Source organism: Triturus cristatus, chromosome 1_2 (assembly GCF_964204655.1).
Source record: "Triturus cristatus chromosome 1_2, aTriCri1.1, whole genome shotgun sequence".
Classification (NCBI taxonomy): domain Eukaryota; kingdom Metazoa; phylum Chordata; class Amphibia; order Caudata; family Salamandridae; genus Triturus; species Triturus cristatus.
The window spans coordinates 820,860,114-820,886,962 of record NC_140580.1 but is presented as its reverse complement, the minus strand read 5'-3'; the positions used below and the strand labels follow the sequence as shown (position 1 = coordinate 820,886,962).

Below are 26,849 nucleotides of genomic sequence, written 5' to 3'. Positions count from 1 at the left end.
TTAAAAACACATAGAAAACTGTAGCCCAGTGTTAGAACTTGGGTCTCTATTTTTCAGAGGTATGCCCCCTGTCCAATAGGGACTACAATCGTAGACATGGTAAACTAGATACACACTTTAAATTAACCTGTGCTCACTTCTGGTAGTTTGGCTCAGAGCAGGCAGGCTTAAGTTAAGAAGCAAAGTGTAAAGTATTTGTGCAACACACACAGTAACACAATGAAAACTCCACAAAAAGTCTTCACACAGGATCAGAAAAATAGAGAATATGTATCTGAGTAAAAAACCAAAATGACAAAACCCAATCAGTAGAAGTCAAGATATGAATTTTTATTGAACAAATGCAAAAACAGTGCTTTGAAGTCAATAGCGCAAAAAGCTTACTTGAGGTCCTGAGATACTGGGGAAAATCCAAAGTTCAGGCCAACCATGATGGAGGGTAGTCAGTCACTGGACACATCATCGGGCTGCGCAGGCTGTAGAACCTTTGTTGCCGAAGAGCCTCTGAGTCGAAGGTGACGATGTGTCAGTTTTGTAGCAAAACAGCTGGAGAACCCACTTCTGCGGCCCAGAATTTGGAGATGGCATCTCAGGCAAGAGAGGGACTCACAGAGGAGTCCAGCAGCACCAGCAGAATTGCAGGAAGTCTTTTGTGTCCCTGAGACTTCAGAAAAGAGGGCACAAGCAAGCAAGCCCTTGGAGATCACTTAGGGGAAATGCAGAGTCAACTATCCTTCAGCAGAGTCAGGGTGCAGCAGGTAGAAGGGCAACAAGCAGAAAAGCAGTTCTTCCAGAAAAACAGTCCCATTTAGTGCTTTAAGCAGCACAACAGTCCTTCTGACAGAGATTCAGTTCAAGATCCGGAAGTGTCTGATTTTAGGGTGTCACAGGCGCAAAACATAAACCCAGAAGAGCCTTTGATGTAGGGGCTGACTTCAAAGTAGCTCTCTGAGGTGCAAAAGGATCCCTTTCAACTCAGTCCTGTCTGCCAGGCTATCTGTGGGGAGTAAATCAGTGATTTCTGTGTAGACAGGACACTACCTATTCAAGTGTAAGTGTCAGTCTCTCCCATTCCTCCTTGCCCAGGAAGACCCATCAGAATGCAGATGACTGCAGATGAGTGCTAAGAAAGCATACAAACCTTACCTTCCTGTGTTTATAGCTGTCTAGAGGGAATGCACAAAGTGCAGCTGTCAACCACCCCAGGCGTGTATTGGAGACAGGCTGTCAAGCACATAGACCAGTAAGTGCAGAGAAATGCCCACTTCCTAAAAGTGACATAACTCCAGCATTTTGGACACTTCAGCCTTAACGCTAGACCTCACCTTATCTGACAACCTGTAAGATTTATTCTTAACAGGGAGGCTGTCCTCAGTGTCCATATCATGGGTACACAGGTGGATAGTCCTAGGGATAAGGGAGAACAGAGAGTAGCATTTCCCCGCCACTTAGTGGCAGTCTCTCTTTTGTTCTGGAGTTAGAGTGGAGGAGAGGATTACTCCTACCACGGAACCATCTTTCACTCTCTTCTTCCTCTTCTCCATCAGTCACCAACAGCATGGTGAGCTCAGACCTCTCAAAGTGTGTTTTGAGGCAATTTACATGCAGCACCCTGTGGGGCTGCCTAAGGGTCTTGAGGTCCACCAGGTAAGTGGCCTCATCCTTTTTTTTATCACCTAATATGGCCCATTCCAGCGGTCATAGAGGGCCCTGTGCTCTACCGGCTCATTACCCGCACTTTCTGACCTGGTGGAAATTCCACAGTGGTAGAATTTTTCTCATACCACTCCTTCATGACTTCCATCACTCCTTCATGACTTCCTGGGTGGCTTCAGGGTTACTGGAAGCTTGCTTGCATAACTTAGCCATCTGGCTTCTGACAGCCAGCATGTAGCTCACTTCATCTTGGGGTACCTTCCTGGGAGCTTGCTCTCACCCTTCTTTCACCAGACTCAGAGGTTCTCTGACTGGGTGCCCATAAAACAGTTCAAAGGGGCTTAAAGCCATGCCTCTCTGTCGCAGCTCTCTGTAAGTGAAACACAGGCATGGTAAGAGGCTATCTCACTTTTTGATCAGGGCCTCATACCGGCCTCTGGTCATGTTTTTCAGAGTCTTGTTGAAACTTTCCACAAGCCTCATAGGTTTGTGGATGGTAAGGGGTGGATAACCTGTATGTTACACCACACTCCTTCCACATTGACTGTATATAAGCAGACATGACGTTTGTTCCCCTGTCAGACACTACTTCCTTGGGGAAATCCACTTGAGTACAAATTCCCATCAGGGCCTTTGCTACTGTGGGTGTGGTGGTGGTCCTTAGAGGCATTGCCTCTGGCTACTTAGTGGCTTCATCCACCAAAACCAGGAATAGCCTGTTGCCTGATTTAGTCTGGGAATCCATACACCCCCACCCTCTTAAAAGGCATGCTAATGGCAGGCAATGGACTAAGGCGTGTTTTCAGCCTCTACCCTGTCTACCCGCGGGCCTGGCAAATCACATAAGTTCTACAGAATGCATCTGAGGAATTCTTGATCCTACGCCAATAGAAATGGGGACAAGCCTTGTAAAGGTCTTGTCTTGGCCTAGGTGTCCTGCCAGGGGAATTTTGCGAGACAGCTCCAATAAGAAGGCCCTGTAGCATTGGAAGACCACCAGGGCCCTTGATGTCCCATGTTAAGGAGCCTTTTGCTCACTGTACTGGGGGTTGTCCTCCAATAAATCTGGTGACTACCCGAGGCATCCCCTGCTGCCTCATGCCCACAAGGGTTGGGCACTCCCTTTGTACACTACAGAACTCCTACTGGGGGGTCCTCCTTCCACATGCCATCCAGCAAGCTCAGGCAGGTCACCAAGGAAACCAATGTCCTCCTCTGTGGACTCTGGGGTGGCACTGCTGGTGCCTCATGCATGTGGAGGTATATTCAGGGGCTGATTTACCATGCCCTCTGCCTTTCCCCTTCTTAGCAGCAACCTGGGCCATTTTTCCAGGCTCCAGCCCTTCTTGACTCCCTTCCAGGGCAACCATGGACCTTGTCATGGCACAGATCAACTCATGTAATCCTAACATCTCTGCATGAGCTTTGAGCTCCACTTCCTTCCAGTTACTGTGCACCTGGTCATTACCGAACAATCAGTCCATATGCATAGCAGGACTCACTGCAACTTTCAGAAGACCTGACCTTCCCACACTCAAATGGAACAAGGGCAATGGGATAGTGGCCCTCTCTGTTGTCAGCCACCACAACCTGGTGGAAGGCATTAGGAATTACTTGCTCTAGGAAAATCAGCTGACTTCTTCCATAGTCATACTGTCTACTGTATCCTTCAGAGCCTCCACACCTTGCCCATTTAGGGTGACGCATTGCCTATACTTTGTAGCATTTGAGGATACATGGATGTTAGAATCCATCTCACTGTCACCCAGGGACAATGTGGGAACCACTGTAAACTCCTTTCCATCAACTGGGACAAACCCCTTCCCTAGCAATACACTAGCCACCCCTGAAATGTTCTGTCCAGTGGGAGCTGGTGCTCTTTTCATACACTAGGGATGCCCTTGTAGTGTTCATACTTGTATCACTCATAGCACTTGATGGGCTTCGCCTGCTGACCTTTGTCAGGGTAAGTTTTCTTCTGGTGGCTAGATTGGGATTGTAAACCAGAACCATTCCCGTGTGAGTTGTTTTGGGGGCCTTTAGAGAACTGTCTTTTTATCTCCCCCCTCCTTCTTCTGGTGGGAACCCTGAACACCCTTTTGGGAGCCCCCCCCCCCACCCCACAGATACCTTTATGGACACTCTGATGCTGACCCAGAAGTCTGCCTCCTCAGCAAGCTTCCTAGAGTTAGTAAGCTTGCTATCAACCAGGAATTGGCACCTCTCTGGAAAACAAGCTTCAAGAAAATCCTTCTTCAAAAACAAGTTGTACAACCCTTCATAATCATTAACTTTGCTGCCCCTCACCCAGCCGTTCAGTGCTTTTCCAGCGTAGTCCAAGAAATCCACCATTTTGTGTAGAGAGTTTGTGACTTGCCCTGAACTGTTGCCTGTACTTCTCAGGGAGGGCTCAACCCAAACTTACTGACTAAAGTGGTCTTCATGGCAGTGTAGTTGGTCTGGTCCCCCCACCTCACATGTAAGGAGTGTGTCCCTCCCCACAGTGGGCATGTACCGTCAAGGACTACCCCATCAGAACTCTTCTGGAGCCCAGTGCACTTTAAAAGCCACTTCATAGGCTGCAAACCATTTATCTAGGTCATCCCGCACATTATAACAGGGCACCATATCTTTTGGTATATGAAATTGGAACTCATGAGGCCACTGCAGGTAGGCTGCCACCAATTTTGTTGTTGCTGGACCCCATTTGAAAGGCTCTGATATCCAACTCTCTGATGCTAAGCTCATGGGCCATCTTCCTTTCTGCCATGGCCAGCCTCTTCTCCTCTAGAGTTTTCTCTTTCTCCAATTTAGCCAGGTTTTTCTCCCTTTCAATCTTGGTAAGCTCTAGTTCGAGTTTCCTCTCTCCTGTTTGCCAGCTCCTCTGGTGAAAGACTCTTTGAGGATACACAGCTACCTGGTCTAGAGTGGACTGCCGGTCCTGGGAGAAAATTGCTCCCCCCAAGGCTCCATCACAAGACCCTCTGTCAGATCCTGCTCTGATCCTTCCTTAGACATGGATCCCTCCTCCTCATCCACTTCTACATCTGGGTGGGCCAGGTAGCACTACAGACATTGCAGAAAAAATGGTGCTTGGACGAAAGGCCTTTGGAAAAATCAAAAGATGTCAGAACAGGGAGAATTGAAAAAAGGCTTGAATTGGTTTAAGTATAGAGTTGTAGTGAACAATGAGTTGCTATATGGTATTGCACAAGTCCTATCCTCAGTGCTGATCACCAATTTTAGAACTGGGATTCTCGGTTGGCTGAGGTATGCACCCAGTCCAGGCAGGAACCACCACTGTAGTCAGGGTAAGCTACATACACAGTAAAAGATGATCTGTCGTCAGACTCTGGTAGCTTGGCACAGAGCGGTTAGGCTTATCTAAAGAGGGAATGTGTACAGTATTTGTGCAACACACACACACACAGTAGCACAATGAATACACCGCAAAAATAATCCACACAGGTTTAAATAAAATATGGAATATCTATCTGAGCAAAAGAAGACCAAAATGACAAAAATCCAATCAGTAAAAAAAGATCTTAATTTTTTAAAGATTAAATGCAAAAATAGTGCTTTGAAGTCACCAGCGGTCAAAAGGTTACTTGAGGTTGCAAGGGACTGGTGCAAATCAAAAGTTCATGCCAACCGTAAAGGAGAGTAGTCCTGCTACAGGACCCATGCAGAGCTTGCTGAGAAAGTACCTTGGATGGAGCAAAGCATTCACACTGAGGGCACAATGTGTTGATCTTTTCCATGTAGTCTGGTCACTGTGTCGTCCTTGAGCTTTGCTGAGGTGAAGGCAATGTGTCATCGTCGAGCCACACAGAGTGACGTTGTTGGCCTGCACAGGCTGAAGAAGTGTTGTTGTCGAACAACCTCTGCGTTGGCGTCGAAGGGAGATGCATCGGTTCCAATCGGTGCAAAGATGATGATGCATTGGTTTTGTAATAAAACAGCTGCAGAGCCCACTTCTGTGGCCCAGAACTTGGGGAGAGCACCTCAGGCAAGGTAAGGTCTCATAGAAGGAAGAGTTCAGTTCAGCAGCAACAGCAGAATTGCAGAAAGTATTTTGTGTACCTGAGACTTCAGCAAGACAGCAAGCTCTTGGAGATTACTTGGAGGGAAGGCAGAGTCCAACTGTCCTTCAGCAGAGTCACGGAGCAGCAGGCAGCAGGGCAACAAGCAGAAAAGCAGTCCTTCCAGAAAAGCAGTCCAGGTGAGACCTTTAAGCAACACAGCAGTCCTTCTGACAAAGGCTCAGTTCAAGATTCAGGAGTGTCTGATTTTAGGGGATGAGAGACCCAGTACTTATTCCAAAAGTCCCTTTAAGGAAGGGGGTGACTTCAATGCAGCTATCTGAAATGGTCAAGGATCTCTTTCAACCCAGTCCTGTCTGTCAGGCTATCTGTGGGGGGTATATCAGTGCTTTGTGTGTGGACAGGACACTACCTATTCAAGTGTGTCAGCCCCTCCCATTCCTCTCTGCACAGGAAGACCCATCAGAGTGCAGGAAAATGCAGATGAGGGCCCAGAATGCAGATGAGCCTCACCTACCTGTGTTTGTGGCTCTCTAAAGGGAATGACCAATGTGTACCTGTTTTCCACCCCAGACGTGTATTGGAGACAGGCTGTCAGGCACATAGACAAGTAAGTGCAGAGAAATTTCCACTTTCCAAAAGTGGCATTTCTAAAACAATGTTAAATCCAACTTCACCAGTAAGGAGGATTTATCATTACCATGCCAAAGATGTGAAACATGAAAAATCTACTCCCGGATCAATAATCTCAGCTTAAAAGTGTATTAAGGAATTCCCAATGCTGGCCTATGAAAAACGAAATAGGCTGTTAGTCACTACCAGGACATGCAAAACATAAAAGTACCCATTCTACCTCTTACTTGCATGGCACCCTGCCCTTAGGGTTACTTAGGGCCTACCTTAAGGGTGACTTATATGTAATAAAAGGGGGGTTAAGGCCTGGCAAGACGTTTTATGGTTCAAATCTTTTTAATGCATTTTAACAAAAAGACACATCGGCATACAGGGAGCACAAGGCTCTGCTTCAAGATTCTACATACTGCCTGCGTCAACAATTCCCCAAACATCCCTCCTCACCCCCCACTCTTTCCCCCCTGGGTTCTCACTTTGAAGGTCTTTATTCTGTAAAGAGCTACATTACATTAGTAGCCTAGCTTTTGCCGGTAGTGTTGGCCTGTAGAGTGTCCACTACATCCGCTAACCTCAGTAAGTGAAGATATCCAGAGCATGTTAACTCTCTAAATTTCACGAATAGAAGGGCAATGAAGGGGTGCTACAGCTCCCTATACTATTCATCACTGGCGGTGAGGGTAAGGGTGAGTCTCTCCATACCCAGTATATTCATGGATCCAACCTAGTTGTGTTGGGAATCTATCAGTACCCCAGTGTGTCAAGATGTTCTGAAGGACAGCTCCCAATACAAGCCTGATATGGCGTTTCCTACGGTACTTGAAAGCAAGAACTTTTAAATGCCAAGTCGAAGTGGCAATAAACTGCACACACAGGCTCTGCAGTGGCAGGCCTGAAACAGGTTTGAAAGGCTACTTCTATGGGTGGCAAAATCAGTGCTGCAGCTCACTAGTAGCATTTGAGGTACAGGCCCTGGGTATATTGTATACCACTTTAAAAGGACTTAGCAGTACATCAAACATGACAAACAGGTATACACCAATGTCATCATATTTTAGGGGGTCTGTGACTCTTTACCGTGTGGATTCCTTTTGCACACACCAGTATTTCCCTGGCTTTTTATTATTTAATGGTTTCCCTACAGTTTCCTCTAAAGGCCCGACATCAAGCTTGCGCATTTCCTTGTTCCAAATTCTGATGATCGCGGAATAAGCTCCACAGCAGTGCTTCCTAAGTCCCACAGCGAGGCCTGCTGAGTACAGTGCCAGATGTTAATATCATTATTAAATTATGTTAAGTAATGATCACATAATTCTTATGTACGAGGGTTTGAGTTGAGATTTTAACACCACAGTAATTATTGCAACAGAGAAGCAGTCTACAACACAGGAATGCTTAATGACTGAGAGGCGTTCCTGCCTCCATGTTACAGCAATAAGCTGTAAACCTGTAATGGTATGTTTTCGTTTGGTTGATTGAAATAGTAGGTTAAACCCGGTCATTTTGTGAGTCAAGTAGTCAATTTCCTACCAGCCAGTGGCACTTCAGCCTCATTAGTGAGTAATAGAGTAGCTGGTCTCTGAAAATATGACCTACTGTTTCAAGCAGAGGGCAGGTATGAATTGTTTGTTCTCTTTCTGACCTTCACCCCCACGTTCTTTTCAATCGGAGTTTGTTTATTTTAGTAGACACTGAACGCAGATCTCAAGTCTATGCCTGGGCCAACTTTCAACTATACAATAGACATTTTTGGAATTAGCGAATTTCCCATTAGGCAAACGTCACAAAATGTCTTGGAATGTTGCTTTATGCGATTTACGCGGTTGTTGCCCGCAGGAAATGGTTCATGAGCACCATGTCTTCCTCAAGTAATATTTTACCCTCGAACCAGAGTTCTGTTGATATCCCAAAATATTATTTTGTCTCTAGTTACCAACAAACCGCATTTCGCTTAGTTTAGAATAACATGCAATTTCACACACACTACTAGTACCTACCGACTCAGCAGTTGTGGAGTTTAAATCATTCTTCACAGTTATCGATGACCAAAAAAAAAAGAATTCTTTGTTCAAAAAAGTCTAACTCCTGCCAAGAAAGGATACACAAGAATTCCTTCGTAAAGCAAATAGCAAAATAATTCCTTCTTAAAACAGTTTACTGGCAGTGTAAAAGTTCACCAACACTTTCAGCAATACTTATAATTTATTTTTGACAAGTCCAGCTTCCTACAATACATATCCAAGAAGTTGAAAAAAATGACGTCTTTAATGATTTTAAGTGTTTCGGGTTACACAAAATAGAAAAGAAAAAAGCAGCACACAGTCGAAGATTTTGCGGGGAGTATATAAAAACGAGAGTTGCATAGAAACTGTACAAACAAATTTTGTGAATGTGAAGCCTGGTGCGGGTGGGGGCGAGGTAAACAGAAGAGTGGGCTCTTGTTTTGGGTTAGAGAACTGTGCCAGTGACGACAAAAGAACAGCAGGGAAGGAAAGTGCTACCATTTCAGGAACGTAAAGCTAGTCACCAACCAGCTATGCCCGCGGTGAATTAGATGTAGGTAGAAGTTAACCTTCATATTCACCCTTCGTCATGCTTTCGGGCACCTGCCAGCTGCCACCTAGCCCTTGAACCTCTTCTCACAAGCCAAGTCAATCTTATTTATTATATTTTACCGCACACGTTTCTGGGATAAATCACCGGATGGAGGTCATAGCAATGAGAAGAAGCTGAAACGTGCTTTACCCACTGATGAGATGAAAGGTGGGAAGCAAGAATCACGGGGCATATTAGCACGAAGAGGCGATAATTATCGCTAACCCATGTTAGCGGCAATTTTTTTATCGCAGTCTATCACTGGATTTCATCGCCGAGATAGCGCGTTATTAGCAAGGCTTATCTCCAAGGCGATGAAAAATCCAGTGATAGCGGCGAAAACCAGAAATAGCGTGAGAATACCAGCGCTAATATAACTGTGCTAATGAAAAGCTTGCTAATAGGCAAGTGTGTACTTAGCCTAATAATCCACCTCCCTTTGACAAGATGGCTCAGGTTTTTATCAGGCGTTAAAATCCAGCGATAATCTCGGTTAGCGAGACTTTTTTTATCGCTTCGCGGGCATTGATATTAGGGGGAAGTTGTGTTTGCGACTGCTTCCCTTTACTCTTAGTGAGGAACGCCTACTTTGCATGTCATTGGCGATAAATATCGCTGACATGCAAAGCGGCGAAAAAACGTGCGCTATTGCCAGTAAACTGTCGCTAACAGCTGTGAGCGACAGCTTGCTAATAGGGCGATAAAAATATCGCCGCTTTAGCAGCGAAAAGGGCCGCTAAAGCGTCGATACAGCCCTTGATAATATGCCCCTCTATTTCCCACCCTTTAGATGAGTAAGAAAGAAACACTAGATGACCTCTTCAAAAGTCCATCGCATTAAAATGCTCGAAATTAATTGAAGTTAAAAGAGAAATGTTGCAATAAACTATATGTGAATTGGGTTGCATCAAGCATAAGGCATACCATTTTAGTTCCATAACAAATGAAGTAATTGAAGTTAGTATAGATCAGATGAATTTGGCACGACACAATAATCTAGAGATCTTAGAGCAGGCAGAATAACAAACAGACAAGCAAGAAATGATATCCTCTATGTGTAAATGCAAACACATGCTCTTTGTGACATACTTCTGAGCCTGGAGTAAGGCACATGCCTGAAGCCCTAGGTGAGGCACAATAAGGGAAGGAATATGAATCATGCTATTAGTGAGAAATATGAAACAGAATAACTCCATCATCAGGTAAGTACTATAACTACGCTGCTTAATGGGAGCAAAAAAAACGTCAGAAACGCATTTCCCGAATTATGTGGCTCACTTCATAGCACTCTGGAAACCAGTGCAATAGCCTACAGAGTGACATGATGCTATGGTTATGGGGTTAAAGACTTAAACCACAAATACATACCTATATTGGAGTTCCTTATGACCCACCCTAACCGGTCTCAGAGATAGGTCTATTCACATGAACTGCCAGCAAATTTCTAAGCATATGCAGGACTTTTCAGTTTGCCCAGTTCCTCCTCTCAGACGTACAATCACCCTGTTGCACTTAGAGACTTAAACTACCAGGCAGAAGACTTTGGGGCCTTTTCATAAACTGCATTTTGTAGCATGTTTAGCAGTACTACAGTTGAACTACCTACGTACTACAAAATGGTATTGACTATCCTACATATGGAGTTCTACACCTCTGTTTCTCCTCTCTTTTGTGTGGGGAGACCGTAAAGATCTCAGCATATGCGGTTATGCATTTTAGTAGTAAATGTGTGAGGAATGAGGGGATTGGCCGGAAAATCAGAAATATTAACGTGAAAAAGGAAATGATTTGGGAACGAGTAGGAAGGGGTTAAGAGAGAGCCAGGGAGTGCACAAACTCACAAAACAGTTATGCAATTGCTATTCACAACTGCACAAACTGCACTTCAATAGTTACCACAACCAACCCAAAATCAGTCATAACTGCACTCCAGCTCAGAGCTGGCAACGTCCAGCACCACGCATTACTGGTACTCTAACATACTCCCATTGAAAATAATGAAGACAATAAAATCCTATAGGAATTGTTGTTAAATTAAATACTTTTTAATCATATAACTAATTGTAATTTATTGTTATTTATATATCATATATTTATTATATAATATTAGCCTTTTCTTAACTGTGAGCATGTAACTTTGCAATATAGCTTTTTTAAAATATATAAAAATAATTTACATTAATTTCATATCTAACTTTAAATACTTTTGCTCTATAATTAATCATTCAAAGTTTACACTTTAGTTTGGCTTTTTTTCATTAAGAAAAAGTATTTTTATTTTATTTATTATGTTAAAAATAATTCAATATTTAATTAAATTAAGTTAATAACTGCCCCAGCATACGTCCTTTTTGGGACGAGATTCTAGCGCAGATTAAAGAGATCTTGGGCTTTTCACCCCCCGGGGAGATCGCCCACATGATACTAGGGCTTCGTGGGGAGGATTGGGAGGGAGTGTCCAGGGATGACAAGGCTATATGGTGGCTCTGCGTGGGGGCGGCTAAACTTACAGTGGCGGCGGCGTGGAAAAAACAGGGCACTCCAGCCCTATCGCTGTGGCACGCCCGCTTGTGGCACCTGCTCTCATTGGAGCGCCTGGCGTTGTGCTTCCGGGATGATCCCTCAGCCTTTGAGGAGTCTTGGGGTGCCCTGCTGTCTTACCTATCAAAGGGCCTACCTGCAGCAGTCTATCCGCCCACTTTGAGAGGGGTGGGATATTGGAGGGGTGGGGGTGTGATTCCCGGGGCTGGACATGGAGCAGCTGTACCACCTATGGAGCGTCATATGGACACTTACGGCCGGGGACACCCTGCAGTTACTAGTTATTGTATGGTTATAACTGTGCACTGATAATGATGCTACGAAAATCAATAAAAATGATTGGTATATAAAAATTAAGTTAATATTGCTGTAGAATTGTATTTATTTTGTTCTACATTTAATTTTTCAAACTTCCCCAGAGACCAGTGAGTAAATTTACACTCATTGTTAAAGCTCCACAGCCTGAATTCACGGGTGTGGGGACATGTAAATATACACTTTTGAGTAACTTTACACTCTTAAATGTTGAAGAGGCAAAAGCAATAAAGTTACTGAAAAGTGCAAGAGTAATTCTACACCTATGGGTTCACTCATATGTAAATGCATATTTGTGAATAATCCCCTATAAAGTGAACTACCATGCAGCCCTTTCACAGACATTTACTTCACCAAGAAGAACCGTAATGGGGTGTCTCTGTTGTGTTCATACCAAATGCTCCTATCTAGTTATGCATGTCAATGAGGCCTCTCACCCAAAGTAAAGAGTGAGCACACATCGTCTCCTATTCGCAAATTCCCCAAGGTCCAAATTGCAGCCACATGGAGCCACGAATCAATTGCGCCCTCACAGTGCTCATCTGAATAAACAGACATGGCAGAAAGGTCTAGAATGTGAGGATTCTGTTGTTTTTCAAGAATTTCCATTCAGCTTGATGATCACAGTGGGGCACAGCCTGCCTAGGAAGGAAATTTAACTTGGCTCAAAAGGAGAAACCAAGATCTGCCTGGAAAAACCCGTGGGTCAGATGTAAATCTCTGTACAACTAGAAACACTATCCAAGGTGAATAGATACTAACACTATCCTAGCAAACAATGCTGAGCAATTCTAAGAAAAAAAATCAAGAAGGCGACTCTGACCACAAATCCTAAATATCTGACCAGTCCAATCATTCAGTGGGGGGGTGAATGAGAGTCAGAACTCCAAGCATTTGATGTTTCTAAAGCAGACACAAAGCATTGGAAATAAACCTGTATTTACCATCTTGCAGTCACCCACTTCTCCAAGAATAGGAAGTTGAATAGTTATATTATGTTTTGTAGCATCTGAACAGCATATTATCAAAAGGCAAAATGGACCTGGGGACCCTGCACTGCCGCCTATAAGAGACGAAAGCAAGCAACTCACATGAGTAGACTTATCTTACTAAAGAGGATCAAAAGCCAAGATTCGGTAACCCAAATAAAAGGAAATCAGATTGACATGAGACTGACTCACACATGCAAGGTTTTCTAAGCATGAAGGTACCACCATTTAAAAGACTTGACTCCACCTAAAGGACACTAATTCCAGGCTTGCCAGTGCGATCGTCTATGGTAATAAAATACCCAGCACATTGATCTCCTACAACCAGCAAGTTAAGGCCATACCCAAGTCATCACTCGCACTAGGAGCAAAAGAATATACCTATAGCCAAACAATACAACAATACATAATTATAAATTATGTTACACAACATACACAATGTATTTCAACTTGATGTGTTGTGCCCAAAAATCAAAGGAATATGAGCAATCAGATAACAGTTTCTCTGAGAGAAGTAAACACCCCTTCTGAAATTCAGAAGGACAAAGTTCACCTTTGAAACTACAAAAAACTGCAAACAGAAAAGGACCCAAGGTCAGGAACAACCAGTATAATTCAGTGTTAAAAACAATACCAATACATTTTCTCTTTGCTAAGGAAAACTCATTTAAAGTGTGCAAGCTTATCAAAGAATTCAAGTTTGACCTCCTCTACACTAATGCAACATTGTTTTCTAGAAACTCAGAAGATGTTTTGGGCAAGCTAGTTCCTATGAGCGAAAGTATCTTTATGGAAAACTGAGGGGACATATTAGGTGGGGCAGAACTTGCACAATATAAAAGCAGATGCATCCACCAGCGACCAACATACACCATCTACTACCAATGCTGGTTTGTTATCCACATGTTCGCCCCATGATTATTGCAATAGAGAATTATCATGACTGTTTGCGAGATGAGGCAAACATGGTAGTTTATACCCAGGAAGGTGTAAACTGCACCTTCCAAGGATACTTAAACTCCTTGTTCAAACACCTACCTGAAGAGTCAGCTGATGACATTATAAGGACCTGGATGGTATTACATTAGGCAGATTGACAGCACCAGTGCTTAAAAAATCAATAGGCAGATCTGAAATCATGGAAGCGACAGACGGCCTGAATTTAGGGACATCTCTGGATAGTGATAAACTGTACAATGGTGCCTTCATTGATAAGTTGGTGGGGATGTTAACAGAAGCATCTGATATAGGCAGTCTCTTGCTCCATGAGGAACACTTTAATTATAATGATGCCTATGCCATACAAGGACCTATTGGACTACAAAGCATTCCACACCCATCTATGATTAATAATGACGCAAAAATATTTTGCAAGGTATTGGTCAATAGGCTGATGGGTGTGGTGGGAGAGTTACTACATTAAGACCATTTTGAATTCAAGCCGGGTAGGACAATGGCAATGAATATGTCACTTTTTTATTTTATATTTTAGTGAATTCACGTCATGATACAAATACAACGTAAATGCCAAATGTTCACAATGATACAGGTATGTTATCACAAGGTCAAATAGAGCTGTTCTACATACAACCATAGCGTGGAGAAGTAATAACTCATATATAGGTAATGAGAGCTTATACATTGTGATGGTGTTTAGGGTCAAATTTGTTTATCATGTTGACACAAGTAAGAAAAACCACACATACTTCAAACATACCTAGCCTAGCTCTGTATGCCAGCCAAAGTGGGGGTGACTTGTTTTGCTTATCTCAACTCTTCAGAGATAGTCTCATAGTTTGTCACCTATGCAGACTGACAAAGCAGTGTACTCCACTATTATTGCATTGCTGGGTTTTCAAACGTGTAAGTCATTTTCTGTCATGTGGGTTAGGTATAATCCAAGGGGTCTCCAAATAACTTCAGGTTTTAAAGTTGGGGTTTGCAGACTGGCAAATGTCTCTCTCTTGATGTTACATTGTGTCAAGTCCTTTAGCCAGTCTTTTTACTTGGGGTGTGTTTCTCACCTCAACACATTTCTATCCTCCGCTTTACCACCTGGGAAGGTGATTGCAGTCAGAGATCGCACCCCCAAGGGTATCTCCTTGACATAGTCCAAAAGTACAATCAGTGGTTGCCAGTGCCTAATTTGAGCCGGTGATTTCCAGTGCTCAGCTTAATCATCAACATCAAAGCTTTTCATGAGCACCAGTTAAGGCCTATTAATTTATGGTAGGCACGGGGAGATTAAGAGATTTGCCCAGAATCACAGGATGCTGAGCCGACGCAAAGACACAAACCTGGTTCCCCAGCTCCAAAGTCAGCAGCTCTGGTCATTATGCCACATCCTCCCCCCACTTTCATGGTTAGTAGTTGGTTCTGTTTTAGGCAGCCGTAATAGGAGAAGTGGGCTGGTGCACGCTGCTTCCCGAGGGGAGGGCAGCACTTATTTTTTAGTGCCAGCAATTGCACTTTATAGTCTATCATGATCAATTCCGTTGCAATTATGTCTGCCCAGAGCATCTGTATGGGATGCCATTCCCAGGCTAAATGGTAGAATCCAGCAAACTCTGAATGGCATCTGGGGCAGTGGTGTGATCTGGTGTCACACCACAGTTTTTCGGATGTAGAGTAGCTTATTCCTATGATTCACTAACACTAGGTGGTTTTGTGTGCAACAGTATGAATAATAGTCAGTTGACACACATAACACAGGAGTATAAAAACAGCAAAGACTATATGGCGTTGGCAATATTAGAGGCAGAAACAGCCTTTCAGACTGGGTCATAGCATATCCTGTTTGAGAACCTTGACCATATGAAGTTTGGCCTGTAGTGTGGGTGGATTCGACTGCTCTACACTGAGCCAGTGGCATGGGTGAGAACCAGAACCACAGACTTAGTGCAATGCAGGTAGAGTAAGGTACCCTGCAGGGTTGCCTCTTGTTACTGCTATTAATTGTCGTAATTATTGAACCTGTGACAGCCCATTGTCAAAAGACAATGACTGGTCTGTATATAAAATTTGTCTATGGGGAACTCTTAATTTTGCTATTTGAGGACCGCATGCTAGTATATACACACCCAGAGCAAACAGTGGACGCACTGATGTTGACCTTGACAGAATACAACTAATGTCTGGACTTACGATCAACCCTTATAGGTAGGAACTATATCAACTAGGAATATTGGCTGACTAAATGGGAGTGGGCCACCTAAAAAAAGGATTGGTAAATAGCATATTTAATTATCTGGCGGGGGGATATGACATGCTAAAGAGTGGATTGGTTTCCGTGAAACATGGATTACTGTAGTATACATTGCCTGGTACAAAATATTGTTGATGCCTAGGCTTTAATGCTTGTTCCAGTGTTTCATGTATCAATACCCAGGGACATTATTTTAAGAAATGTAGGGAATCATTGTAGCCATGTTTGGGGAGGAAAGGGAAGCTTGGTCGTCCTGACCACCCTCTAACTTAAACACAACGAAGAAGAACTAAGTGCCTGGCGTAAATTAGTATTACCCTGTGTCACATTTTTGCCTCATTGATGGATGGCCGATGGAGGACCGTGCTGTAGATAAAGACCTACTTACAGTCTCCGGGTTGGTAGTAGATGTGCTAAGTCATCTATTTGCAAAGATAAAGAAAGAGCACAACTGACCCACATCTCATAACAATGGGATGGCAGCTGTAGTGGCAAACCACAAGATTATGAAAAGTTCCAATCTTACATACTGCACAGACCCCCTTTAGGGTTGCCACACTTTAATCAGATGGCAAGCGACATGGACATTACAGTATGCAGAATAGAGGGTTGCATGATGATGAGAGATTTATATGAAATTGGACAGTTTGTCACCTTTGAGAGGGTGAAAACAGAGATATAAACCTCGGCACTCTTATTCAGTTTTCTATTGATTCATAAAGTTGTTACATGCCATATCGGGAACGATTGCGCCGTGAGGGAATCGTGAATACAAATAGGAGCATATTTCTGTTTTCATTTTTCACTGGGTCCTATTGGGCTCCGGTGGTTTGGCACCTTAGGTAGTGGGGTGCAGTCATCCTAATCTCGAGGGGCACCGAAACTTTTATGTTCAGATTTAATGCACAAAGAGAATAGATGTGCTACCAATCAAACCACCACTGCCATTTGTAAATATTGTCACCTTTGAGAGGGTGTACAAGATTTTTCAAGTGAGCCCATTGTACTTGTATGCTGCTGCTTTCTTTCAAAAGTGGCAATGAATAAATGGGGAATAGTTCCACATACACCGGGAATGTTACATATAAACTGCTATGCTAGACACAGAGATATCAACGTGATTAATCATGAAACTTATTGGGTGCTTCGAGCACACATTCCATAGAGGATAAAGTTATGAAACTTACAAGGCACTGAAATTGTGATGTGAAGATGAAGGACTGGAACTGGAATGAGGTTAAAATACATGAGAAAATCCACAGGTAATGTCAGTTTCTCCTCATAAAATTCAATATTGTTCACTGCACGTATGTTATTCCTACCATGTTACAGAAAATAGAGTCTAGTAACCCAGATGTATCTCATAAATGCAAATCGAGGGGTTCCGCATTCCTACAGATGACAAGGACATGTTCAGATGTTTGGCTGTTGTAGATGGGAATAGTTGACAGACATGGTAGGGTTGTGTGTAACTGAAATGAGGAAAATCCAGCCAAATGTGTGCTGGGTAAATCTAAATTCAAAAGTGACGTCAAAATGATCAAGCCTTCATTTTTGTTGGCTGGCAAATCTATACATTGACTGCAAAAAGAACCACCCACCACAGCTTGTCATATTACAGTACACTGAAATACTGTCAGTCTTAAGTATTGAACCCTAAATGTCGTTTACAAAAATACCGTCCCAATATGTGTAGAATTTCTATAATTCACTCAACCATTTAGGACACAATATTTTGTTAGAGGGTATTCCAACAAAGATATTCAGTTATCACACCCCACCCATGGTAGTTGAATGGGTTACACATATAGAAGAGTGGGTAGTAGCAGATAAAACTTGTATCAAAATGATATGCAAAGGTGATAAAACAGTAGAAAATCTAACAGTGGACTGTATATAATCAAGACTTGATAATTCACCCGCATACAACTGTAAAGTGGGACATGGGCGATTTGTGAGTTACAGTAATCAAGGACCTATGCCCGACATATACTGCCATTTTCCTGCCTTCTAAATATAAGAAAGTAGTAATTTCAGAAATTACAGAACAATATTGGATGGTGTTACTTAAAGGCAAGACTTGAAACTCCCCTATATTGGCACATCATGCGTGCAACCTACTATCTTTAAAATGAGACGTAGGTAATGTGAATTGTTCTTCCTCTTTGAACGTGACCAATGACCTTGTTTGTACTGTTCATGATCTATAACAATTTTTGTAACAGTGTTATGGATGTTGAAACCAAAACCAACAAGGACATGGTTAAAATTGATTATCATTGGTGACATCAACATGTGGCACGCAGGCAAGAATAGACACACCAGCAGCCTTCTCAAAAACATGGCACTTCTAAGGTTTATGAAGCACTAGAAATTCCCAGTAAAGCAGTCTGTTTATCCTCAGGAAAATATTAACATTCATGACCAATAAGTCTTGATCACCCACTGATCTGCCCACATTTTAGCAGTGATCAACAGAAAGTTAAAAAATAACTCATCACTTGGTCAATATGTCCTACTGCCAAGGTCTATGCTTGGAAAATAAGGATCTTCATAGGTGGACTTCAAATTTGGTTACTAATTGGTTCATTAGCCTCTGAACATAGATTCCTCTCAAGTAGCTCTTTACAAAGTCCTCTCAATCCCCTCAGGAAAATTAAATCCATGTGGGAATAAGAATATAAATCTTGGTAAATGTTAGTCAACTGATGATGTAACATGAAATTAATCAATATGGTAATAACATCCATGATGGAAACAGACATGAGTCACAGATTGGTCCACCAAAGAGGCCATCAAGCAATCGTCATTCAATGAAAATCCCCCACATGAAAAGGACCCCGGACACAATGAGCTTTTCAGACATGATATTAGATAAGCACTTCCTAACAAAAGCCATGAAATCGAATTTGGATCAGCAAACTCGGACAGCTCATATCCAACCTGTAGAGTCACCATTGGTTTTTAAAGTCTAAATATGTGTGCCAAGTAAAGTCATAAAATTCCACCGCTAAATGTTTCAAATACATTAAAAAAATACTCAGAACCACTTCAGGTTAAGCAATATCTCAGTGTCAGGAACATGTCCATCCCAGTTAAGAGAGGAGTCTAAAGCATGACCTTCTAAAACACAGATGTGCTTCTACTAGGCTGCAGCAACAACAACAAAAATTATATTTTCTACAGACGCAGATGGTGGCAATACTTGCTAACTGATGATGAAGAACAGGAATCTGGGTAATATGTGTTTCTCAAAGCCCAACTTCACAACCAAGGTTAGCACCATAATTCAGAGTGTAAGCTATTAAACAAACTCCTCATTAAGGTTCTTCCTCAACTGAACCCTGATCATCAAACAGAACTTTTGAGATCTGAGACACTAACAGTTCTTGAGGGCCATTTGGAATTCCAGAAGTGAGGTGATGGTCCAAAGGTGTGTGGGAAGGCTGTTCCAGGTGTTTGCTGCGATGTGGGAGAAGGAGCGTTCTCCACTTCTGCTTTGGTAGGTACGGGCAGTATGGGTCTTTGAAAGGGAGGTGGAGCGTAGTCTTCTCTAAGGATGGTGGAAGTTCAGGCGGTGGTTAATGTAGGCAGTTCCTTGGTTGTGTAGAGCCTTGTATGCGTGGGTCTGCAGCTTAAAATGGCATCTCTTCTGTATGGGGAGCCAGTGGAGTTTCCTGAGGTGAGGTGTGATGTGGGTTCATCGGGGAAGACCGAGGATGAGTCTGGCTGCGGCGTTCTGTATGGTCTGAAGCCTCTGTAGAAGGTGTGCGGGGATTCCTACGTAGAGGGCATTGCCATAGTCCATTTGGCTAGTGAGGAGGACTTGTGTCACAGTGTGTCTCGTGTGTAACAGTAGCCATTTGGAGATTTTGTGTAGCATGCACAGAGTAAGGAACTAGGCGGAGGAGATGGCGTTGATCAGTGATTCCATGGTGAGCTTGTTGTCACTGATGATTCCGAGGTTTCTGATGTGGTTGGAGGGAGTGTATGTGGGTCCTAGATCTGATGGCAACCAGGAGTCGTTCTGTGTGTTGGTGCTGTTGCCAAAGATTAGTACTTCCATCTTGTCTGTGTTTAGCTGCAGGCAGTTGGTCTTCATCCAGTTGGCGACATTTGTCATGCATCTCTGGAAGTTGGTTCTGGTGGTGGTGGGGTCATCGGTGAGTGAGAGGATGACTTGGGTGTCGTCTGCATAGGAAATTATGTTGAGACCGTGGGATCTGGTAATGTTGGCGAGTGGGGTCATCTATGCATTGAAGAGCGTGGAACTGAAGGATGAGCCCTGGGGGACACCGCAGGTGATTTCCTTGGGTTCAGAGATGTAAGGTGGGAGGGGGATCCTCTGGGTTCCTTCCTGTGAGGAAGGAGCTGATCCATCTGAGCACGTCCCCTTGGGTGCCGATATAGTGGTGTCTTTCTATCAGTGCGTGGTGGGTTACGGTATTGAATGATGCTGTGAGGTCCAGGAGGATCAAAGCTGCTGTTTCTCCTCAGTCAAGAAGGGTTTGGATGTGTTGGTGGCTGCGATCAGGGCAGTTTCAGGGCTGTGATTGCTGCAGAAGCCGGATTATGAGGCGTCAAGTAGCTGGTTCTGCTCCAGGTGTGTCATGAGTTGGCTGTTGACGATCTTTACCAGTACCTTCGAAGCAGGGAGATTGGCCGGTAGGTTTTGACTTCGTTTGGGTCGGCTGAGTTTTTTTTTTTGTGTTGGTCTGACTTCGGCATGTTTCCAGGCATCAGGAAATGCTGCGGTGGTGATAGTGATGTTGAGTAGGGTGGTTAGCTCCTGGCCGATTCTTTGGTTTCCAAGGGTGAAGAGCACTCGGGTAAAGTCAACAGCAGAAGCAGTGCAGGCAATGCAGAACTTGAGCAGTGCCTTCAGGTGTGTTTCCTTCCAGCTCAGACCTCGAGAGGGTCATATTGAACCTTGGTTGACTGATCTCATAATACACCAAAGACTGTCCATAGGGAGCACTAGAATTGTAGTTTAAAGAGTCAGAGAATCGAGGGCCCCACCAATTGTTGCTAAAACCAAAACCATAGGGGAACATGGTGAAGATACTGCACCTGCACAGGTGTTCGGGAACTTTCATTCCTATGTTAACAATAGTATCCCTGGAGGGGAACAGGAAGCAATTATGAATGCCCATATGTAGTAGGTGGCCTGTTTAACAAGCTTTGGGAATCAACAAAGGTCCAAATGTAGATGTTCTGAAAGCAAACGAATGTGGGGGTACACTGTGACCTAATTGAATTGTTTGTATAGAATGCCTCAAGGTGTTTTTTCTTGTCATTTACTGGGTTGAAGATGTTATATACAAATAAATGTATTTTTATTTAATTTGTTACTTTTAATATTACCTTTCTTTTACATTTGTTCAAGTGGAAATGAAAGTTTGTATCTTTTTCAATAGGCCGCTAATTGCTAAGAAGAATCCCAAAATCCCAATGTCCAAGATGATGACTGTGCTGGGTGCCAAGTGGCGGGAGTTCAGTGCCAATAATCCACTGAAGGGGAGCTCTGCAGCGGCAGCTGCTGCAGCTGTTGCTGCCGCAGTGGAAACAGTCACAATCGCATCCCCTCTTTCTGCAAACCTCCAACAGGCCAACCTGGTAACGCCCATTCGGAAAGCGAAAACAAAAGAAGGAAAAGGTACTGTCAAGAAGATACACATAGAGCTTGTTTTCTTGTAAGCTCTTAGATAATAAGAAAAAGTTACAAGGAAATGACAAGGAAAACCTGATAGCTTCTTAACATTTCCTCTCCATGTTCAAATTCCTATTTATACTTTTTTCAATTATTGTATACTGGCGCATATAGCCCAATAGTTTCTATAGTAAGGCTAGACTCACAAAGCTTTTTACTAGTTCTAAGTGTTACTTGTGCCTCAAAAAAGTTTTAAAATTATGGATAAAAATCAAATACCGTATTTTAAAAGACATGACCCCCCCCCCTCCCCACCCCCCACTTGGTTTTGCATGCTGGGATGTCAAGTACAAGCATAGAGGTTCTACTAGGCATGTCGATTTGTATTTATTTATAAGCTTCATCCAGAACAAAAGTAGTGTGTGTTTTGAGTGGTGAATCAGAGGCTGGTCAGGTTAAAGCAAGCCAAATGAGTTAATCAGTGATTCAGTCATTGCTGTGGATATTCGCAAGCAAGCAATTACATTTCCCTAAATTATTTACATTAATTTTACACTGAAATGCTCCACATGAAGGTTTTGAGAAAATATGGCAAGGTGCAATAAAATTACCAGTTTCACAATGCGGCTGCAGAAAGGTAAACTTTTATATGGATATCATTTTCCCTACAAATTAAAAATGGACAAACATTGTAGCATTCAATCTATTCCTACCCAAGTGGTTTCCCTGCAGTGGGTAGACTCCTCACACATAGGGTTACCTAAAAGAGGGGTTCTCCAGAATCCTATGTTAGTGTCACACATTTTGTTGCCTAAGAGGTGAATCAGTGAGCAGTTGTAAATCTGAGCACTGTGTATGTTACTAGAGGTGTTGCTGGGGTGGTAGGTGGGGTCACTTCTCGATATGTGACTGTCCTGATCCCCTTTTGTGCCCACCACCTGGAGACAGCTACAGCTTGAAAAAACAGACACTGCCCTCTGAGCCTAGTAACATCGGTGTTGTTTCTGTTTACATTTCATGTTGTAGTTACTCTTGCATTCCCTATGAATAGTTACATTTTCCAGGATATTTCTGTATTTTTTTATTCAACATATTACTCTTGTATAGTGCATACTGTGAAAAAGGCACCTCAAATATCTCCGTGTAAGTTCAGGTTGTGGCTGCGTGTTTATAAAGTGACACAATTGAGAGCTATATTGTTCAAACCGAAGGCAGTGCCAGTCGTTGGGTGATATTAGGGTTCAGGATACATCCTCATCCAACCATTGTCCTCTCTGCAGAGCACCCAGAGCAATTGTCAAGTGTGCCAGTTCTAATTGTGATTCTATGCATAAGTGTGTGAAGGAGGTAGATAGCTGTCAAAATATTGACAGGGCGACAGCTAAAGAAAATGAAGTGCTTACAGGTGAATGGGTGGAATGTGTGTAGAGGCATGGTGAAATGAAGGAGATGCAAGAATGTACATGGGAGAGACAGTAAAAAGAGAGTGCTGAAGAGGCAAAAGATGAACCGAGATTAGCGGTATATCTTGATTCTCCGCTGACTGTGGTCTTCAACGTGATCGCATAATCATTGGGTCAATCCAATGCTTCCTCCACCCGGAGGCTTTTAACCACTGGTTAATCACAGTAGTGATCGTGAATCAAAAAAGAAGGGTGAGGTGATCGTGATAAAAGGAAAAGTGTCTTAAAATTCTCGTAAAACCAGTAGATTTTTTTATTGGTACTGGGTTCGAGACCAAGATAAAAAAGTATTGTCGTTGTGCACGTGTCTGACTGATTATGGTCAGGTGCACTGGTTAAAAACTGTGTCCAAAAAAGGTCGACATGTTTCAGCCCTCGTCAGCCCAAAAGGGTCTAGCGGGCTTTCTTCAGGACCTGGTGCAGAATGGGGGCCCGTGCTATGGGCTCCCTTGTGGATGTGCAGGAAACTTATCCTATTTGAATGCACATTCAATCTTGTCTCCTATGTTGCAGGCCACAGCGGGTACTCTAGGGGAGTCGCATCACGCTCTCTTCGACGTCGGTCTGGGACCTGTGCTGACTCTGCCTCCTAGGACCCGGTGAAGACCTCGGAGGCAGAGTCAGCACAGGTCCCAGACCGACGTCGAAGAGAGCGTGATGCGACTCCCCTAGAGTACCCGCTGTGGCCTGCAACATAGGAGACAAGATTGAATGTGCATTCAAATAGGATAAGTTTCCTGCACATCCACAAGGGAGCCCATAGCACGGGCCCCCATTCTGCACCAGGTCCTGAAGAAAGCCCGCTAGACCCTTTTGGGCTGACGAGGGCTGAAACATGTCGACCTTTTTTGGACACAGTTTTTAACCAGTGCACCTGACCATAATCAGTCAGACACGTGCACAACGACAATACTTTTTTATCTTGGTCTCGAACCCAGTACCAATAAAAAAATCTACTGGTTTTACGAGAATTTTAAGACACTTTTCCTTTTATCACGATCACCTCACCCTTCTTTTTTGATTCACGATCACTACTGTGATTAACCAGTGGTTAAAAGCCTCCGGGTGGAGGAAGCATTGGATTGACCCAATGATTATGCGATCACGTTGAAGACCACAGTCAGCGGAGAATCAAGATATACCGCTAATCTCGATCCCAACAAAAACGTGAATGAGGGTTTCTTATACGGTACAATGTACTGTCCATGCAATACCCTGGTTTCCCAGGACCAGTGATCCATTCTACCATTGATTTTTTGGATATTGAGACAAGGAAGCTGAGTGGATCTAAGCCCTTCTTTCTCCCACCTCATTGATTTTTGAAAGGAGGCAAAAGATGAGCCATTGGACATGCAGATGGAGTATTTCAGAAAGATATGAGGAGAAAAAGTGCAAAAGTGTCTGACAGGATGCGGTCACCATTGTGTAGCTATAGTTAGGTCAGAGTTTATTTATGTATGAAGAACGTTTTTTGTTTCACTAATAACTTTTGCATTGCTTCCTGAATCTTCACAAACCTTCTGAAAGAAAGTTAATTCACTTTCGCTCCTTGCGAGAAAGTTTCGGAGTGATCATCAGGAGGTGTCCAAAATGGAGAGTGGACCCCAAAATGTAATTTTCCCATGCTAATTCCCATAGGAAATTTTGGGAAGCAATGCAGAAAAAAATGGCTGAATGGAAATACACCACATTTGGCAGAAAGTTAGACCTTTACTCAGAAAGTCTGGTTTTCAGGATTTGGTTAAAATCCTCTCAATCATTTTAGACAAATTACCTTTTAAAGAGGTTCTTGGGATGGTCATGAAGGGGTTAAGAAATAGGTATATCTGGACTGTTGGGGTTCATATATGCTCTGACTGGCCACTTGAAAGGGGTCTAGTTAATCCTGATTGTCTGGCCCCAACCTGAACAATATGTAGTGCCAGCCACTACAGGACTCAGGGACATGGGTCATATCTCCTGAAAATGAATTTTAAAAATGTATAAGGAGTAAGAGCGATCACACCCTGTACCATGGGCGCATGTGGTGGTGGTGGTTGGGGGGGAGCGGAAAGGGACCCATCCTTGATTGCCTGGCCACAGCATTTGTTGGTGGTACCATACTAATTTCAGGAAATATGGCGTGTTATAAGGTGATTTTATCCAGTGACAAATGCTGATCCTTTGCTGGAATTTGATGAACCACGTTTGAGAGAAATCTGTTTTCTTTCATTATTTTCTCCTAGAGTTAATGGAATGTGCTCCAGAATCCAAACTGAGACCACATTTTCTATAAGTTCACACTATCTTCCTCTGGGGAGTGAGAATAAAGTCTGACATTCTGACAAAAACACGAAAGTCCAGCAACAGCAGCCTGTCAATTGATACCCCAGTGTTCTACTGCAGCCTCCCATAGTTTTCAAATGAGAACTTGAGAGCTAACATCCTATATTTATGACAGATGTATGACACATCTGAAGCTTTCTTGATGGATTCAAAGCTGTAAATCTTTAAGCCTTTAGAAATGAACAAAACTTGCTTTGTCATAGAAAATATGGTTAGTGCTATATAAATCTAAAATGATGACACATTTGCTTTGAGTTCTCAAATGTATTTCTTATCCATGACAGTAAAACAGTCATGCTTCATCATTGGGTCGCCTCCTTGTTGGGTGGATGCTGCAATGCTCAGTGGACCCCTCGAGAGGCTCTTGGAGCAGGAACTGGTTATGTGCCACAAGGGCAGGCCATCCTGAAACTGGAAATGTCCTTTTACTAGTTCCTCCTTCAGGGTGCCCTAAGGCTCCTGCTCCAGATGCCCAAGATCCAGTTCATCCTGGAGTTTGAATTCATCATTAATAACTAATCTTAATTCTCCTTTCCTGTGCCTGGGTGGATGAGCTGCAGTGAGTCTGTTCCTTTGAAAGTGGATGTTGAGGGGACAGCAGAATGTTGCCTTGGGTGTCAGCCGGGCCAGTAGAATTTTGCAGGGGACAGAGGGCAGACAGACATAATTAGCTTTTGGAATAGGAGTTGCGGTAGGCAATAGGACTTTGGGTGTGAGGACCAGCAGCAGGATTCTGGGGGCCATAGGGTCTGAGACTGGAATAGATTCTCCTGAGACAATTGGCCCTTAAAGCTGCAATTCTTTGTGTGAGTACATTTTGAAGTTCATCAATAGAATACTGATAGGCATTGTATGGAAGAGAACTAGTATTGGTGTAGTCATGCAGCTGAATGCAGGAACCCAAAGAGGGTGTCATTTGCCATACTTCCGCCGTTACCTATCCTTCTTTAAACTCCAATGTGAATAAATAGATCTACTTAGGCTGAATATATCCAAATGTGTGCAGTTCCTAGGGTCACATGACCTCTCTATAGGACAAAGCATATTTCCCTTCATTGACCCTTATGCCAGTAATTACAAGGTACCCTTGTTCTTATCTCAACATAAGCTACATTTCACAAGTCAGGCACCCTTTCCCTGAGAACCAGTCTGTTCATCCATATCTTGGTTTGAATAGACTTGTATATGTTCATATTTGTACATGTGCATCTATAAATAACTACATGTTTTAACAAGGACATTAGTGATGCTCTTTTGCGGTTTCTAGCTAAAAGTGGCAGTTTTACTCAGGTATAACATATGCTCTCCATTCTATCTTATATTTGCAAACCTATCTATCATCTGTAACACTACTAATCACCATTCACTCACTTTTTTTGTATTTGATGGAGTTATCTCGTTCTATGTAATGTTGAAGTATATCACCTTCGCTATATT

The 26,849-nt window shown here is 43.1% G+C and overlaps 1 protein-coding gene across 1 annotated transcript in view; it reads left to right on the top strand.

Annotated features, from left to right (window-relative positions):
• CHD5 (chromodomain helicase DNA binding protein 5) overlaps positions 1-26,849 on the top strand; it is a 568,616-nt gene that overhangs the window by 4,416 nt on the left and 537,351 nt on the right. The window contains exon 4 of the mRNA XM_085624078.1: positions 21,392-21,630. Coding sequence (XP_085480204.1) covers positions 21,392-21,630 — 239 coding nt within the window. The remainder of the gene's footprint in view (positions 1-21,391; positions 21,631-26,849) is intronic.